This window comes from Parus major, chromosome 6, assembly GCF_001522545.3.
Source record: "Parus major isolate Abel chromosome 6, Parus_major1.1, whole genome shotgun sequence".
Lineage (NCBI taxonomy): Eukaryota > Metazoa > Chordata > Aves > Passeriformes > Paridae > Parus > Parus major.
Genome location: NC_031775.1, coordinates 10,484,254 through 10,504,200, shown reverse-complemented (window position 1 = coordinate 10,504,200; position 19,947 = coordinate 10,484,254). Strand labels below are relative to the sequence as shown.

The 19,947-nt window shown below is 38.2% G+C and overlaps 1 protein-coding gene across 2 annotated transcripts in view; it reads left to right on the top strand.

Moving 5' to 3' along the window:
- ADK (adenosine kinase) overlaps positions 1–19,947 on the top strand; it is a 264,946-nt gene that overhangs the window by 221,170 nt on the left and 23,829 nt on the right. For both annotated transcript variants that reach the window (XM_015632666.2, XM_015632667.2), the window contains exon 9: positions 2,069–2,183. In XM_015632666.2, the coding sequence (XP_015488152.1) occupies positions 2,069–2,183 (115 nt within the window). The remainder of the gene's footprint in view (positions 1–2,068; positions 2,184–19,947) is intronic.

The following is a 19,947-nucleotide window of genomic DNA, read 5'->3' as shown; positions in this document are numbered from 1 at the left end:
AAATTCATCGTGCCTGTAAATACATTGTACAAATATATTCAAGCTCTTTGGTTTCTGTGCCTGCTTTACTCCACTGAAAATGTGCCTAATAAAGTCACGAGTAGCTACTTCCTACTTAGCAAAAACTAAACACCTTTCCCCTGTTTCCTTTGATCTTCGTGATGCTTTATTGCAATTTTGTGGATCTCTTAATTATCAAGGCCTGAAGTGGTTCAGAGTTGAGGTTAACTTTCGTATGGCAAGGCTTTGGTAAGCCTATGAATTACCAGGCTGGAGGGCTGCGTTCTCCATCCATCCAGTATTCAACAGCTTGTGCCACCAGCTGATCCCTGCTGTTCATAAACCTCTTAAAAAAAACATTTCAAAGCAGAAGAGCAACAATTTCAATTACTTTTTTTTCTCTGACAAATTTAAGAGACTCCTTGCGTTTTGAGAATTAGGGGTAATATGGCCCCTGTTATTGTTCTCAGTTCTCTTCTGTGGTGGCAGACATTGCCTTCTAAAAGCTTTATTAGCTGTCTAAGTAGGAGGAAGAAAGAAATAACACAAGTGAGAGTATCACATGGAAATGAAAAGTATGAGAGAATTTTAAAAAGAGGTGAAGAGACCAATAAATAAAGGGAAACTATCTTCATGTTTACCACATGTATTTAAATCAATGGGTTCAGTGACTACCCAAGTTAAGAAATTAGAGGGAGGCTAAAAGTGTTGCAGAAGAAGTAGGTATTTTCACTTAAAGGGGTGCTGGTAAATATAAAACCCAGGCATATTCTCTGTCTGTAATAGTAGTAGTGTTAAAAAGTAAGTTAGGATTCATAACAAATAATACACAAAGCAATGCAGAAAGTATTATTATATTTTCATATATTCAAGGCTAGGCCCTTACTATGTTTCACTGCAGTTCCTAGTACAAAGAGAAAACTGGGGAAAAAAATACAGTGTTTTGTAACACAGATGTGAACAAAGTGGGACACAGTAAATAGCAAGAGGAATAATTAATCATACATACTCCTTTCCTAATGTTAGAAAAATAAAAGAAAATAATATATATCAGTTATGGCAACAAATACATTACATTGTGGAACTTACTGACTTGAGATAAATCTGAGAACAAACGTTTCCCATATAGCATTATAAAAGGGTTTGATGCTAATTCAAATAACAGAAATACCTGTTATAGATTAGCTTGAAAACTAAGTCAATCAGAAATCGAAACTCTTTTCGTTCAGATTGTAGGGCAGCTGTGAGAAAAGAAATTATAATATTCTAATGACAAGTGGTGGTGTTAGAGTTTGCTGCATTAATTTAAACATTCCAAACTGTTGGTGTGTAAGACACTGGATGAATGAGAGGTTTGGTTCAGTCTGCCAGGTTCTCTGTTCTTAGCTACATGCACAGTGAAATACAACATTCTTTTAAAATGAAGATTTCAGAAATTTTTGCAGGTGAACCTTCCTTTAGAAAACTGGTCATGTTCTGTGCCCCACTGAATATATCTTTTGCCCTTTGCTTCCCTGCATCTCAATTATGCAATCAGTTAGTGGGAGCTGGGCTGCACACCCTCTCAGGGTACAGTGTACAGTTTGCTTGATGGGACCAGCTGCAGTACGGAAGTTAGAGAAAGTATTTGTAAGCATGCTGAAGTCAGAATTATTACAATAGTATAAAACCTGGCTAAATTGGATGAAAATCAGGCTCAGAGTTTATCCAACATAATCTCTTACCAATTTTATTTTTAATTTTATGATAGGTATAGTTAGAATCCAGTCAGCAGCAAAGAAACCCAGTAATTGCTCATTAAGAAATGCTCTGTAATTCCTTTGTTAGCTTTGCAGTTTTGTAGTGGTTGGAATAGCTGAACTATCATTATCAAGATTAAAAACAATGGTCTCATAGTACTACATAAACTCTTTGGAGAATGAAGTATTCCTCCTTTTAAAAATCTTCCTCTACTGACAGTAAAGTCTATTTTATACCTAGCTGTAAGAAAATAAATCTTTGATCTGCTAATAAAGCTCCCACTACTCCAGTATGCTGTAACAAGAATTTTCTTTCTCTCTCTTAATAGACTGAGGACATTAAAGAGATAGCCCGGAAGACACAAGCCCTGCCGAAGGTGAACACTAAAAGGCAGCGAATTGTAGTCTTTACCCAAGGCAAAGATGACACTATATTGGCTACAGGTAAGTTTTTTTAAATCTCTGTTGTCACTCACAGTAAATACTCCAGCTAATCAGTTACAAGTTGTGGTTTTTACAATTTTTTAATAGTAGTCAGAGCATTTGCCTTTTGATGTTATTCCATGTCTCTCATCTTCTATGCTTTTAATTGTTTCAAGAGTCTGAATTTAAGAAGTTATTTATTTCACAAGAATGCCTGAGAATTTAGTTCTGAACATTTTTATAACCTAGATTTAAAATATTGATCCAGTTGGTTTTACTCAGATTTTTATGACTTGAGATTTTATCTGTGTAGCCATCTTTGCTGCAAACAAGAATACACTGTGCCTGCTGAGAACAGCTGTGCAACAGTGTAGTATATTTAAACATTTGCAAAGAGGAGGAAGTGAAATCCAGTACTAAGTGAATTTCCAGGCTTTTTTTGCTCTGAGCAGAAAGTCTCACTTTAGCTTTTCTCAGCCGTCTGCTCTTCAATTCTCAAAAGAGTATGTGGGAAAAAGGTGTTCTAGCAGGGATACAAGTAGTTTCTGCTGTCTAAATTGATGATGTACGATGCACAGATTGAAGCATTATAAACATGACTGCCTACCTTTTGACAGTCTCTTTAATTCTGTCCACCTATGCTTCTAGACTAAATAAAGCTATTAAAAACATGTGCTGTGGCAAGCCATTTTAGTAGTGCATTCCCTCACAAGGTAAGTTATTAGGCTGGCCTGAATTCCTCCTTTGGAAATCAAGTGAAGTAGAGGAAGCTTTGCACCTAAGGGACTGGTGCTTACTCATACGATATTTTCCTCAAAATCAGAATTGGCTTCAGACTGTGGCTTCAGAGCTGGGCACTAAACAGGTATGTCACTGCTGTAAAGATCATTCCTAGCAGCAGTTTGAATTATTTCTTCAGTACCTTGCTTCTTCCCCTATTTTGTTAGCTACAAACTGTTGTGAAGGAAATAGAAACCAGTCACTGAGAGTTGGGTATGTGCATCTCACTGAATGATGATGGAAGTGTTCCTTCCAGAAAGTTACTGCCTAGTGTGAATGGCCCATGTGGAGACACTCCACTTGAGTGTTGTACAGTTGACTGAAAAAAGCAGCATAAAAATGTTTTTATACATGAGCTAGTAATAACGTAGTAAACCTAAATCTTATATGTATCCCTCCTGTACTCTTATTTAATTTTCACTGAGTACTTTTTTTATTCTTCAAACTGGAGTTGTTAACAAATCCATTAATCCCGTCTTTGATATTTTTACAACCGGGAGCTTATTTGAGGACTGACACTTGCTAATCTTAGCTGTTTGTTCACTATGAAATGAACTTAAATTAGAGAATGCACTTTATATGCATGATAAATGTGAGATGGATAGAGACTGTATGCAATGGTGTCAGCTACAAAAGCAAACATGATAAATGTTAAGGCAGTTTTGAGCCGTGGGATAAGCTATTCAGCGTACAAGCATAGCTGAATCTCCTTGCTATGTTGTTATTCATGGCAGCCAAATAAATGTCAATAATAAAAGAGAATTAAAGATTTTCATTTCCCAGAGGCAGTCCTCTAATACAGCTTGATCTTTCATTTCATTTGTAATTCGTTCTTGTGTCAGGATGCAATCATTCGCCAGGCTCTGTGTGTCATGTTAAGTCATTTAATAATGATTAAGAACATAAAAATGTTTGGCCTGTGGGGCAATTCTCGAAAGAGATACCAATTTGTTATTGTTTCCCCCTTTTTCTTTGGTGTGGACCATCTTTTTCCCACCTCCTCACATTAAAATAATAATGAAAAAAGGGAGATGCGTCCCTTAATTTAGCATATGATGATACCGCAGAATGGCATAGAGTGCTGCTAAGAGACTTATTTCAGAACTAACAGGGTCTAGATTTGAAACCTGCAATGGAAAGTATAAAAGTTTCTAAATTATCTTTAGAAGAATTACCACATTTAGGAGTTACCAGTATAAAATTTCTTTTTTTTTTTTTTTCTAATACATGGGAGTAAGTATGGTTTTTGAAAACGCAGGCTGTGGTGTTTATCTTGCCCTTGAGGGAACAGTAAAGTCTCCAAGAGCTTGTGCCTAGATTAAAATAGTATTTGCAAAGTCAGCTATGGATTTGGGTATGCTTGCTCATACCTTCTGCTTTATATTTTGTCCAGGTTAACAATAATAAGAACAACATGTTTATTATGTTGAACAACATATTTCTGCAGAGACCTCGACAGATTGCAGAGAGACCTTGACAAATTAGAGAAATGGGCAATCACCAACCATATGAAGCTTAACAAGGGCAAGTGCTGGATTCTGCACCTGGGATGGGGCAGCCCTGGCTGTGTGTACAGACTGGGGAAGGAGAGGCTGGAGAGAAGCGCTGTGGAAAGGGACCTGAAGGTTCTGGCCAGTGGCAAGGTGGATAGGAGTCAGAGGTGCCCTGGCAACCACGAGGGCCAGCCCTGTGTGGCTTGGAACAGGCTGCACTCTGTGAAGAGTCACCTCCAGATGGCCACCCCCATCCTTCTTCCCTTCCCTTTCCCCCTGCCCCCATCATGGCAGAATGAGACAGGCAGCAGGAAGGCTGTGAGGACATCTGTAACAGAGCTCTGCTTGCTCTGTCAAAGGCTCTCTTAAGGATGTTCCAAGCCAAGGCAGTTGTGGGGTTGGGTTGTGAGAGGAGGGTGCACCTCTTTGAAGAGTTATGTGTAGGTCAAATGAGGATCAGGTTATGGAAATAATGAGGGAATATACTTGGATACGGTTCTGGCTGGAAGGAGAGGAAATAAGACGGATAAAAGGGGTTGTTGTAGATTGCCAGGCCATTCATGAAGAGGCACAGAATGATACATACTGAAAATTTGACATGGACTTTCTAGGACAGGGTAGAGGTGTGTGTGATACGAAGAAGGCCAGATGCAGCTGGTCATTACGTGTGGAGAGAACAGTGGAAAAATTCTTGATTCCTGCACATTCCAGAGGATGGAAGTATCAACAGGTATTTCAGGAGCACAGCATAGGGCAGAAAGGCACAGCTTATTGCTAAAAGAAAAGATTGACCAAACAGATTGGAGAATATAGTTCTTGAGTGTGAGAGAGCTTAGACTGGGACAGCTGAAAAAGCATCTTCCTCAAAAAATCTGGCATAGCCATACTGCAAAGATTTTTAGTCATCTTATGAATTGCTGCAATTTATACAACATTTTTTAATGTCAACCAAAAATACTGGTGGCTCACTTCAGACCACAAGCTGTAGGCAGTCAGGTATGGATTGACAGACAGCTTAGAGGTCCATGCAGCTAGAGCAGATCATGGAAACATTAAGAAGCAAAAACTGCATCAGCAGTCTCAATCTAATTTAATTCCCATTTGTCAGTCCACTTTCTTTGGCTGTCGGAATTATTTGTGTTTCCAGAGGAGAAATTTCTCTGTCTTTATCATGGAGTGCATTGGGTCTTTCTGCTGTCTGTTCATATCTGCTCTATCACAGTACTCCAGCCCCAAGGCCCCTTTTCTCTCCCTTCCTTCCTGTTCTCTGTCATTGCAAGGAAGAGGCAAGCTCAAATTCAAGCTGAGTGTGATCAGTATGTTTTAGAGGGAAGAAAAGGAATGTTTAGGATTGGCATACAGGAGCTGTGGCAGATGAAGTGTTGACTAAATTAACTGTCACCTTCTAATAGGACTCCACTGAGCACAAGCTCAGATTGTGGTGTGAGGTTTTCCTCTCCATATCGTAGAATTGTAGAACGGTTTGTGTCAGAAGGAACCTTTAAAGGTCACCTAGTCCTACCCCCCACAATGCAAAAGGACATCTTCAACTAGAACAAGTTGCTCAAAGCCCCGTCCAGCCTGACCTTGAACATTTCCAGGGAATATCTGCAACCTCTCTGGCCAGCCAGAGGTGCATTTTTTGATGATGTTGAATTTTATCTTTTTACGGAAAAACTTGGAGGTGTTGGACCTTCTCAGTGACCTTAAGAATGAGCACAGACAAAAAGATTGTAATTTTCTCTATCATTGATCCCCAACATAACTGAATTTTGAATTTTGTAAATCTTTTTGAAAAAACAGCCTGTGAGAGACTCCTGTGACAAAACCTTGCAGCACAGAGGATTATGCTTAGAGAAAGGGACTGGTAACTGAAAATGGGATCTGTGGACTTGCTCAAAAAAAGTTGATTTGAGGAACAGCATTGGGTTAATTTCTTGTGCGGATGCTCCTCAGCTATCCTGGGAATTCCTTGGCTATCAAGACTCCGATCCCATTACCACAGCCTGCTCCCTGATATCCCTCTTAGCAGGCCTGAGATTCTGGATTTGACTGAGTTTTGAGGTTTGACTAAGCTTATAGGATACATTTCACACTGTTTCTGTAACCACAAGAAATAGGTAAGCAGAGGGAGCAGGGGAAGTTAATGAACACGTGCAGTCCCCTGATTTCAGCAGCTGGAGCTTTTAAGAAATGCACCAAAAATCACAAGCTCTGGCAGGAACATATATGTCCTATCTGCATGTGCTCTAATGTTTGTCAGAATCAAATGCTGTGAAAGCTATCCCTTTTACAGAGCTGCTCATAACGGTTTTAAACAAATTACTTTTAGTCAGACACATTTTATGGCTGGTCTTGGCCCAAAGGGAAATCTTCAGAAAGTCTGAGCAAAATCAGTTCAACAATGGGAAATGCTTTTATATTGAAATATTTGCATAATTCAAGAACAACTGAAGCTACAAACTTTAAACTTGGCTTGTTTTATAGCTTTAATAGAGGAAAGAAAAACAATCCAAATTTAAAGAAAATCACTTCAGCATTTTTCAAGTTATGAATGATGAAATCTGGCATGTTCAGGGGTGAACATAGAATTTTCCATTCTTTTTTCCCCCCTGATGTTTGCAGAACCACCTCTATTTAAGGGCATGTTTATAATAACCTCATTTGCTAGACTATGGCAGTAAAAATGGAATTTTCTAAGGATTCAAGCATTAATGCCAGCTCAGGTCAGGCTTACTAACCACTTAAATCTTAATTTTTTGGGACACATTAGTTGAGATATTTCAGGGAATCTATTAGCAATTTTGGCAAATGTGGTATAATGTCTTAAAAATTCATTAGTGCACCTACCACATAGTGCATGCAGAAATAGTTTTGTAGATTTCTTTGTGTTATCATTGTTGTTTGATCAAGTCCATAAATTAAAGTCAGTACAGTGTAGCCAAGTTAATATGTCACAATAAAATTGCAATGTTACCAAATTTTAGATCCTGCCTGGCAAGCCCTTGTTCTTGAAGAAATAAGTAGGCATTTGCCTCTACATGTTATCTGAAACAGAAGACTGAGCTGTATGGGTGTTGATGTCACCCAGTACAACTGTTCCTATGGTAATGTATGCAGATATGTTCGAAAATTAAAAGTTTCTGTGTTTGAATAGAACTAAAACCTGATCTGAGTTAAAATAATGGCAAATGATAGGACATTTTGTGAATTATGAAATTCCTTTTACTTTGTAAGGATATGTTAGATCTTAAGTATTTTAGGAGAATTTTTTAAAACCCCTTTCTTTAAGAGGGTTTATCACAGTTGTGGAAATGAGAGATTTTAATAGCATTATGGGGTATGCTTTTTGAGGGGAATAAAGAGGGCTAATGTTCAAGCATATAGCCCACTCTAAACAGAGGTCAGTAAGTGTTCTTTGTCAGGTTGTGCTGCAATCACAGAGCAGCATGTTACCCTGTAAGCCTATCTATAAAACACAGAAGCATTTAATACTATTGACACTGCTGACATTTCTTGGTGGGTCTGTTTGCAGCTCCTCTTCTCTAAATTACTGAATATAATGTGTTCTTCTCTAAGAAGCAAGAAAATATGTTATTTTTATTCCTTGCTTACAGTTTTCATGCTTGGCCTTCCAGACAGGAAAACCTCAACTAGCCTTTTCTTCATCAAGTAGGCTTCCTATGAATTTATACAAACCCAGAGCAGTGTCTCAAACTCAGGGAAACAGTAGCTGAGTTTTATTACCATGTGCTCTTTTTTTCACATGATTACACACTTGCACTCTTCCCTATCCATTTATATTCGCAAATAGAAAGAAAAATTTCAAGAACAAAAGTGGATTTAGAAAAAAAAAAGACATTTTAGTCCCCTAATGGTTTAACAAGTGAGCCAGAAAGCCCAAAATAATCAGTTTATTTGTGTCTTAGGAAACCACAGAATCTAAATTAATAATTAACATTTGTTGATAGGGATTAATGAATAGCAAAGCTGGTAATACCTTTTTGTTACTGAGAATATTCATGCTTTTATGCTGCGTGGGAGTGGAAGACTGAGCATTTTATTAGACAGGTGAAGCACATTATTAAAACCTAAACTCCTGGATACAGGTATCTTGACTGGACTTAAAAGTGTACTGACTGCTGCACCTCAGAGAATATGTATACACATATGTAAATATGCACATGTGTGTGTTTCAGTGATTTCATATTGATTTAAGAATGTCTTCTCTAGTCAATGGTGTCAGTACACCAATTTAGCCCAGAAACTGAGAGTGAAGATGGCAAATCCTTTTTTGATGTATAATCACTAATAGTAAAGAGTATCAAACCTAGCTCCAGTTTCAGGTGCTACAATGAGTTTACGTTCTACAATTCTGAGGAAAAATTACTCCTTTATGCTGTGGAAGAATGAATCTGTGTTTGTTAAAGGAAAATAAATATGGGCCTCTCCTCCATTCCTTAGAACTAGCCTGTATTTATTGTTCCACAGAAGAATTTTTGGATTTGTTTCTCAGATACAGATACATAGATTTAGGAATTCAGTTTTTATACTGTAATTCTGAAAAGGATGCTTGGAGACATAACTATGAATAGACAAATCCACTGCTTAGGTAGTAGAAATTATATGATATTGGAGTGGCAATACAGAGTGAAATAGTAGAAGCAGGACTGAGGCAGACCAAAGGTCTGTCTCTAACGTGATGTTTGCAAGTGTACAGCAATGGGAACTTGGAAAAGAGGATAAAACCAGAGCAAATCTGGAGTAATAGTTCCATATTACACTCAAGCAAAATGTTGTTTGGGGATTTGTGAACTAGAGATGTTGTCTTTGTGCTTAATAGGCCAGAGTAGGATTTTATTATACATTTCCTATGATAATGAGTGTCAAAGAGTCTGTGTTATATGAAGAAATAAATCCCCTTATTTGTTTGTATTCAGACACTTAGAAGTGTTCCTGGATGCCTCCAACTGCTTGTATTGCATGGCCAGTCCTTAATCATTGCATGTATAATGTCTTTTACTTCTGATTTTGAAGAACTCTTGCTTATCTCCCCTGTACTGATCTGTTTTCCAGACTCCTTGCATTCTGTGTACTTGTTCTGTGTTTGATCCATAATTCTGACACTCTGAGCCACCCTTCACTGCACCCTTCTGCAGTTCGGCTTAGACTTTGTGAATGGAGGGACCAGAATGTTCCACTTGCAAGTTCCTGAGGAATTTACAAAGTGGCTTAATTTTGTTGTATTTTTTGCTCTGTATTCCTCTCTTAATAGTTCCTAACAGTTTACTTGCTTTTCTGGCTGCCACTTATGATTGATCTGACATTTTCATAGAATTATCTGTTATAACTTCAATTTTTCTTTATGGTGTGGTAATTTGTGGTTTAGAGCCCATCATTGTGTATTTAAGGCTAAATTGTTTTTTAAATGGGCACCTTTTTTACATTGATTGACAAAGAATTCTACAGCCCATTAATCTTGGACACTTTTGCCATTCTTCACATTCAACTTTTGTTTTTACTATCCCAAATGAAGTGGATAGTAAAATATCTCAGAAGAAGATGGTGCCCGCTGCACTGTAGAGCTCCCTTAGAAATGGTGTAAATAGGATGGAGATCCTACTCCAGAGCAGGTGCACACAGCAGTGAAACTGGACTTGGGGAGGGGAATTCTGGTAAGGTCACCTCTTAAATCACTTGAGGCCTTTCTTGCTTGACTCTGGAGAGCAAAATTGAACAAATGTACAGTAAGATACTAATTCAGGTGCCATTAAATCCCAAATAACCATACTCTTTTTTTCTAAGAAACTAGTCCTTCCCTTTGATATTACTTCTTGTTTAGAGCATCCACAGAATTAATTTGTAATAAATTGCTGGTGTCTGCTGTAATACTTAAAATGGCTTAATTAATGGCTCAATAATAATAATACTTAAAAACTTGTATCAGTTTAGTTGCAGCTTGAGTGAATTGTGAGGTATTTGTTCAGAAAATGTTACTCAATACATTGTTATTCTGTTGGCTCAAACCATGAAGCTGCCTACCACAAATCTTGAGAAGGGAGAATGGTAGTAGTTGAATCTTGTGGTTACCAAAGCAGGGCCCTGCTCTGAGCAGTCATGCAAGAAATGAGGGTTCACCTTACACATTCTATGGCTAGAATGGCTCTGTCCTTGTTGTAATCCTCCTCCCTGATGGGACCCCTCTGTCCCACCCCCCGTGGTGAGAGCCTGCTCATCTCAGGGCACAGGCGGCGGAGGGGGTCCTGGAGTGGATACAACACGAACTCAAAGTATCTAGACACAGGAGGCTCAAACTTGCTGGAGTAATCCCGGGTTTATTGTCTCGTCATCCATCCGGGGCAAGAGAGAGAGCAAAATGCTCTGGGTCTTCTCTCTTATACCTGGGGGCAGGGGTGATCAGGGGATGCAGGGAGGTCACAGCCAATGGGAAGGGGGAAGGGAGAGAAGGTTTTCAGGTAGGAACTAACATTACACAAACCAGAGGTGGGTTTAACCCTTGGGAGGTACCAAGATTTTTAGATGCACTACAACATGTCCTCAAAGCACAAGATTCTGAGACCGGGGTCCATGGCATTTTTAAACAGAGTGAAATCAGAAATCGATGACTCCTCCTAGGACACACATTTCCATCCCCTACTTTTCCTCCCACCCTGCCAGCATTTCTCCACCCACGTGGGGCAGTTCATCAGCCTGCACAAATTGACAGAAAGCTGCCTGGTGAGGTGTTGAGCTGCCCCTCGCAGTGCCCAGATGAGTGCTGGTGCCAGCATGGGAGGAGGAGAGCATGCAGCATTTGCCATGGGAGGAGACAAGGATGAGGCTCCATGTCTGCAAACCGGCTGAAGATGCTGTGGAGTCTCACTTGGAGGCATAAAACATGGTGCTTTGTTTTGAATATCCATCTAGCAACAAAGACTCTAGTTCCAAAGTTGGAATAGAAGTAGCTTCAACATTGGTTGATACTGCTGGAGAATGTGTCTGCAAAGCAAAGAGCAAAGAATACAGGGACAGAGCCACAGAAGGGAAACTAACTCCGTTATCTCATATGCTGAAAACCACCAATTTTATTCTAGAACTCAACTAAAAGGAAGGTGAAACAGCAGAACCAGTAATTGGGAAGCACTGGAACAGCCTTCCAAATTCAAACTGTGCTTTTCACTTATAAATGTAATTGATGCAACTTTTTCAAGGTCATCCCTGTTTTCTGAAAATGATACTGACCTACCTACCCACCCATCTCCATGCACACCCAACAGGGAATTCTGGTGACTTTCAGTTTTTCAGCAACTGTTTCTACATCTACAGTGTTATGTCAGTCTAAATATATCTTTCTGAGTTTTTGAAAAAAACTGAAGAAAATCCAAAGCTATAGTATTCTGTTTCATAGAAAATAATAATTCTAGATACTTTTAAATAAATTTGTGCTTTAAGTTGAAAGTTCACTGTTGTCCTTTTCTGTGCATTCATTTGCTGTTCCTGCAGTATTCAGTATTGGACACTAGCCATTTTTCCTTAAGAACATATGCTTTAATGAGTTGAAATCTGAAACCTGTGCTTTGAAGGTTTACAATGCATACACTTCTCACCTCCCCACATTTAAGGTTGAATCATCCTAACAGGATGTCTGTTTTATGAAATTAATCCAATAGTATTTTTTACCAATAATTTTTGAGAAATAGATTTTGTCCATATCCTAATTTGGTATGATTATTTTTTTTCATTGTAAGAAATTAAATGTATGGCTTGTTCAGCAGGTTTCATAATGGATCAATAATTTGTTGGCTTAACTTTTTTTTTCCTGTGGAGATGTGGGAAGATCAATGTCTGTGGTGCCCTAGGTCAGGATCAATAGTTTTAATAAAACTTCCTCTTTTTGTTGTTTTGGGGTTGTTGGGTTTTTTTGTTTTGCCTTTGTACCTTTGTATGGTTTTGCTTTTATTTATGAGCTTTTCCTTTAGTTTCAGACCATTAATGGTTTTCAGATAATGTCACACTGCCCAAGGTCAAGGCCAGTTTGAACTAAAAACTCTGCTTATCAATGTTTAAATCTATTGGATGGGCTTACATATGTTAGAAGACATAAGAGTTAGAATCACAGCTTTCCAAGGCCCAAAGTTAAAACAAAACAAAATCTCAGCCTTTGGGGAGGATGACACATTCAGGCCTTTTTTGTGTTTCCTTAAATAAATAACAGTTGTCTTATTTATGGATCTCATACTGGCATTAACAACATGGGTACCTACTGTGGCCTTGACTGCTCCTCAATTAAAGATGCTAAATGCTCCATATGGACCTTTATAATGGTATATTGCTTGTTCCTAAAAACCAGTCTAAGTAAGATAGCATCTCTTGTTTATTCCTGAAATTTTGGATGGGAAGAGGCAAATTATCCGTGTGTGTTATCAGCTGGAGTGCTTGAGAGATTGCGGTGTTGTTGTCTCTGAGGCTCAACCCTGTGTCCTTTGAAATCAATGAAAAGATCTCATTAACTTCATTGGCTATTGATTATGGTCATGGAGAACTTAAAACATTCATGAATATTAATGGGTTATACTGATCCATGTGTCTTTTTGTGTGTTGTACCTTGTCTGGAATCTGTGATTCAATTTTTGTAGTCTACCTAGAGGTTGTAGAAAAAGCAAACTTTATGTAAGCTGAAAGGTTTGATAACACATTTTACCTGGAGGTGTCTTTGTTGTGTGGTAGAAGTGAGGGGCACAAAGAACTGCACCCTTTGACCACTGGCACCAAGGCAGATTATCTTCTGTTAGAGATATTTTTTTTCCATTATTTTGGCAGTGTTAGCCTGTTTTTTTACTAGACAGCAGTTCATTTCATAACAAATCATCACAGAGGAGTTTGTACAGCAGAATCTGTACTCAGAAGGTGCCCTACAGACTCTGGTAGCCCCATCAGCTTTAATTTAGAGATTTTATTTCCCATCTTGTGATTACAGTTGAATGAACATTGTAGAAACGTTTAAATTGTAGCTATCCATGTCATGCTTTTGCCATAAATGATGGAACTTATGTTTTCAAGCCTCTAATCTTTACCTGCTCAAATAGCCTCTATAGAATAATTGCACAGAATGGAAGGAGAGTAAAATGTGGGTATGTATGGTGTCCCTGGATGAAAATTAACTGCAGGAACTGGCCCTTTGATTAGAAGTTTCTCTGCTGCAGCATCCAATTTCAGACAATGAAAGTTGTGGGAAATAGATGGCTAAATGGAAGACAAATCCTTAGCTCCAGGAGGGACAGAGCAGACATCCTGGCTACTGGAAAAAGCAGACAATGGGGAGGTTTGAATGGGTCCTGCATTGCCTGACTTCAGGGACTTGGGATTTATTTTGTGTAAGATGGCAAAACATATAGAATGAGCATTGATGGCATGTGGGAGGTTAATTGGAGTGCTTTGAAATGGTTAATTGTCTAAAAGTGGAACTGTGAGATTTTATGATCACTTTGGCTCAGTGATTTCCATGGCAGATTTTAGATATAATGTAAAATGGAAATTATTTAAATACCATATGTGAAAAGTAGGCTGTGCATGTCAGTCTGATACCAATGACCTGGCCTTGACACACCTGAGACTGTGGAGTGGCAGTTAAGGTATAAACCTCTGGATGCCAAAGCTAATATTTGTGTAGTTACGTAGTTGATCCCATTTGAATGAAAGTAGGCTCTGTCTTATTTTCACCATAACTGTTTTCTTTGTTATGAATAATAAAGACAGTAAAGGAAGCAGACCTGGCATAGAGTATATACAGACAACAGATTTAGTGAATAGCGTAAACATGGGCTGGTTTTATATTGTTATGTTTTGGCTATACCTTCTCAGTGATATAATACTAATGTTTGTTCAAACAGAATGCAAAGTAGTCTGACACCAGATTTAAAGTTTGGGAGGCTGCATACACTGATTTTGTTTGCGGTAGTTCACTACCCTGTGCCCCCCACTGCCCTCCTAATCTGTAGTGATTCTTCTGCCTGCCCCAGTGATTAGCAGTCAAAACTAAATAAGAGAGGAGTCTATGGAACCAAATATTTATGTCCCTTGTAATGTGACACTGTGATATTGTACTGTGAACCTGAAAAGATGCCAGGCCATGTGTTGTGTCTAATAGCAATTGATCAAAAATGGAACTGCAGAACCCTACTCCAATTGTTTGCTTTATAAATTTGATAATAAGTGCATTTCCTGATAGAATATAACAGTGCAGTAAACTGTGTGTGCCCTCTCTTCCCTCCGCACCTGTCCAGTTGCAGAATGCTGTTTGTACAGTACATTGTCGTAGCTGACAACTGAATAAGAATTTTTAGGAGCAGTTGGCTATCAAGTGATGGCAAATTTAAAGGTTATGCAAATTGTGCCAGTACAGCCCAGCTTGTTTCAGACCTCTTTTCTCTATTATCATATCAATTGAGTCAGCTCATAGTAGACAAAGCAAGGTTATGGGAACCACCTAGAGCATCATGCACCATTAAACATCAATGCAGCACACATGAACATCTGCAACAGCGATCTTATTAACAGAGGGTATAACGGAAGGCAATAAACAGCTTTCTTAGTCACCTAATTGTAAAAAAATTAATAACGTAATACTTGCATTATTTATCAACAGCAATTTGGTCAAAAATTACACAATTGCAATGGATTAAATTAAAATACCTATTGTCTGCTGTAAGTTGCTACAAAAATACGAAAATCCTTTTGTGAGCAGTAAAGCACTTCAGTTAATAGAATGCTAAAAATGCAGTTTTAATTTCTGGCACATCATGAAATATAAGTATCTGCTTTTTACACTGACATTTTTATATTTGGCTAAAACAGAGTATTATAAAAGAATCTAAGAATTGTTTTTGATTTCATGTTTCTCTAGATAGCTTGAACATTTCAAAAATTAGGGCACAGTTGTTTTGTTGTGAAAAGTAACATACAGAAAACATAAAACAGTCTTGTGTGTGTGCAGTCAAAACAGATGTTTGGAGGGACAAAGTAAAGCACATTAGATGTCTGTACTGGATGTGTGTCGTGTGTTGGCTTCTGGAGGAGACACTGCACTGCTTTAGAAGATGAGAGTAGGTGAAGTTGTGATCTCAAATAGCTGAGGGAAATGTATAAAAAACTTAAAGTTGAAAATGTTAGAAGTTGATAACAAAGAGAAAGGAGGTTTGGCTCTTTAAGGCCAAGCCAAACCCTAGGAATTGGATAGGCTTGAAGCACAGCCTTTGCTGCAGTCAGATACACTGGTGGGAAGGACACCAGTGCTGGACTCTGGGGTTACAGGGAGCCAGAGCCCTGCTCAGAAAGCTTACAGCTACAGGAGGAGAGCAGCACCCTTCCTTTATCCTGAATGTGCAAATGCACAGGTATTTAAGAACTAAAACAGAAAGGAAATAAGAGACTGGATGAATAAATCAATACAGGCTCAAAGGTTGAATTTGACAAGTGCATTCAGCAGAAAATCCCACTCCAAACATCAGTCTGCTCCCAAGCAGCTTTGTTCCTTCCTGGCACCGTCTGCTCCCGACTGTGGCCACTGAGTAACGGCAACCAGATCAGATTTGTATTTATGTAGAATAAGCTACTAAGTTTGTGTTAGCATAAAAATCCAAATTGTGATAGCATCACTTGCTACAATTAGCCTCCTGGTCAGCAGTAGACACCTCAGTCTTTGCTTTCATCAGCAAGAATCAACAGGTGATGGCGAAGGATGTGGGGAAAGTGGAAGAGTGATTAGACAAAGATGAGTAGAGGCTTGGTAAAAGGATGAATTTGGCAAGTTGAGAGTTACAGGCATTAATTTTTTTACCACAGAAAAAGGAAAGTTTTTCTTAAAAAATGTTAACATCTTTCCCTTTTAAATCTGGTTTTATTTCTTCTAGGAAAAGACAGCAAAAAAAACAGTGAATCTGTCTAAATAGCCATTAAATATATGTTTTCTACTGAAATGCTTCTAAAAGGAACAAATAACAAGCATTTTTCATTTTTTTCCATGTTTTTGAGTTGCAGTTCAAATGATCTCACTCTGTAGGCTAACCAGAGCTTTTTCCTGCATATCTCTGTGGTTTTTAAAGCAGTATCTGCTTCTTTCCTTTCTTACAACTTTTTATAACTTAACTGTATCAGCAGAGTGTCCATATTTTGCTTATACACATCTATTTACTTGCTTACCAACCTTGCTTTTCAGATTGCAAACTTTTCAGAACAGGATTTTTTTTTTGTTCTAAAATGTATCTTGGTGGTCATCTTGACAATACAAGAATAATACATACTACAGAGACCATGAGTTGAACTGACCTGTAGCGTCAACTGAAGTTTGATTAATCTTAAAATTTTTTTTGCTTCTAAAAAAATAAGTGTGTCATTTTTGGGTATTATTTTGGAATCAATTTAATTTGAATTATTCAGGAAATTAATACTACAGAAATAATACTTTAAGGAAAATACCATGAGTGACAGGCAGTGATAGGAGTCTGACAATGTTCTGCAGAGAGAGAGGCTGGAAATTTTTGATTTTTCTGCTATGTTACTTATTTTAGTTTTGTCAAGCAACCTGACTTTATAGCATTGGGGTTTACATTAAATGACAGTGCATGCCCTGTTGGGTTACCTTTATGGCTGCACATATGGGACTGCCATGCTTTAAAGGCCTTCGTACACAAGCACATGATCCAAGAGCTCATGCCAGAAGCTCTTTGTCAAAGCTGCTATTACAGTAACTGTGTGGAAATGAATTTAATCCACTGTGTATTCAATAACTGTAAAAATTCAAGGTGCATAATTTACATCAAAATGTGCATGATGCTGTTTTTAAAAGCTAGTAGATTTACCATCCTGCTTATGTCAATGGTTAGGTAATACTTTTAAACTGATAATGTGATACTACAGAGATCATGGTTTGGGGTATTTAATTATCTAAGAAATTATCTTCAATTAATGTAGGGGAAAAATTAGCTTCTTCATTTGGGGCCAGATTTTTATCTTAGGCTGGTATAACCCTTAAAGAATTCCATTAAAAACAGCAGAGTTTCTCTGTTTCAACTGGCATTTTAAGAGTAGGATATTTTCTCTTTGACATTAGAACAAATTTTGGCCTCCACTGCAGCGGTATCTTTTAAATAGATTTAAAACCTGCTAAAGTCTTATAAAATTCATTTAGTAAGCATGTTTTATTCTTCAAAAATAAATAAGCAGTCTTGGGAGATCTTAATTAAAGGAAACATGGAGCTTACAAATACAGAATGAGAAGGAAAAAACCCTCTAAAATTCTAGAGCTGAGCTCCAAGATAAAAGGATGAAAAATGTAAATTTCTACATGTAATTTGAATTTTTAAAGGCAATGCTATAGAATTTCTGTGGTATAGCTACCTCATCAATGTTCAGCTGGTAACAATTTTTTTTTTTTTTCCAAGGAGAAGCAGATATATACATTAACTTATTTTTAGTAATATATCTAGGGAAGGCTGTCTCTCTCATTCCAATGGACTGACTTTATTTATGAAACTAAATATAAATTCTCCCAGAAGAAAAATCTCCTTCAGAGCTGCTCTGTAGTGACCTAATGCTCACTCCTTCTCTTTTCAGTCTTACTGATGCTCAAGTGAAATAGAAGTGCCTTGGGCCCATTTCTGCCTCCACTGACAACCCATGCTTCTCAGATTATCATGTAGCATAAAAAAAGCTGTCATGTAACATGGCATTTATTTAAATGATGTGATTTCTGTGTTCACCACTCTGAAACTGAGGTATAGCTAAGAAAGCTTGCAAGTTTTGACAGGTGTGTTTACCCCGCTAGGGCAATATGCTTAATGTATGAAAAATATGAGGCAGAATACAGTTTTTGTCCTACTCAAAATCAAATTATAATGTTTTTTTCTTTCTCTTTTTTTTTTTTGTTTTGTTTTGTTTTTAGTTAATGCCCTGATAAGCTTTTGATTAGGAATTGCATTGACATGATGTATAGGTTGATACTTGTCAGAAGATTCTCCCATAGGCCGGTGTTTTGGCGGCCTAGCTGTGCTGTGGTTTAAAATACATCTGAGAACACCAGGGAGTGGAGTACAAGCATACATGTTCCTGTTGGGGTGTTGGTCAGTGCAAACAGTGAGTGAGTGCACACACTGTCTGCTTTCTGAGCTGTTTCATTTTTGCAGTGTCCCCAGAGCCACGCTTCAGAGCGTGTGAGCCAAACGTGTGTCTCTGTAACCCAGACACACCTTTGTGACGTATCCCTTACACTGGATGTTGATATTCTAGTTCTCATCATTTGTTTGTGTCTTCAAGTCTTGGCTACCTCTTTACAAATAGAAATAGATTCATCTGTATTTCTAATTCCCATACACAGCTCAAAAAATAATGGTGGAGGGGTGTGGCTTGGACTTTAACATGTAAGGACCAAATAAGATGTACAGTGCCCAAAGCAATGTAGGATTTACAGTGCAGGGAGAGATAATTGCATTTGTTAATATCCAAGGCCAGATGTGGTTTTGTGTCACTCTGTGCTCACTGGTGTGGCTCAGCTCACTGTGGTAGAGCTTGCTCTTCACAGAGACCAGGATCATACAATTTATGGGCTTTGTTTATTGTAACCCATCTCTCCTGTCTTCAGGACTTGATCTGAGCTCTTCATGGTACTTCCAGACCGTCATTGTGTTGTATCAGTGAAATACCTGCAGAGCCTTTTCTTGATTTTGGTGTCTGTGACTTCACACCCCCTGCCTTTCCTGAGTCCTCAACCCCTGTGTGAGCCCTGAGAGAAGTCAGAGGAGAGGTTTGAGCTCTGAACACTACCTTATGTCTCCAGCAGCCATGCCGGGCTAGAGCAGTGCATTTCCTGGCAGTTCAGTGGGCGCAGTTTCAGCTGCCTCTGAAATCAGTGCCTGGCGGGCAAATGGCAATACTCCTGTGTGCTTGTAAGGCTTTTTCAACAGAGTTCAATGCCATTCTAAACCTTAAACATTGTGACACATGCCAGAAAAATTCAGCAGCTTGTTCTTTAGGGCAGTTTTTCCATATATATATATATATGCACATATATATATTTAAAAAATGTTTTATTAGCAACAAACTGAAGCAGAACTGAAGCAATATTTTCTGTTGACCTCTTGCTTCTCCATCTTTTAAGCAGTGTTCTGTTTACTTGTGCTAAAAATTATTTAATATGAGAAATAAAGTAGAAATTCAACTCTTGGCACTGGCAGTGATGATACAGAAAATAATGACATTTAAGTGTGCCCCACACCTTCGATAAAGTAAACAAAACACATTTTGCTTATAGAAGATGTTCTTGAGCCATTAGTCAATGCATTTACATTTCTTACAATTGTAACTATATACAGAGTTCTGAGTCCAGTCTTGTGCTGGTATAAATCAAGAGTTACTTCAAAGGAGTGGTGTTGAATTAACAGGATTGCAGACAGAATTGGGTATAGGTTCACAGGATACAACCTGTGTGCAAAAATAGTGTTTAATTTTACATCATTGCT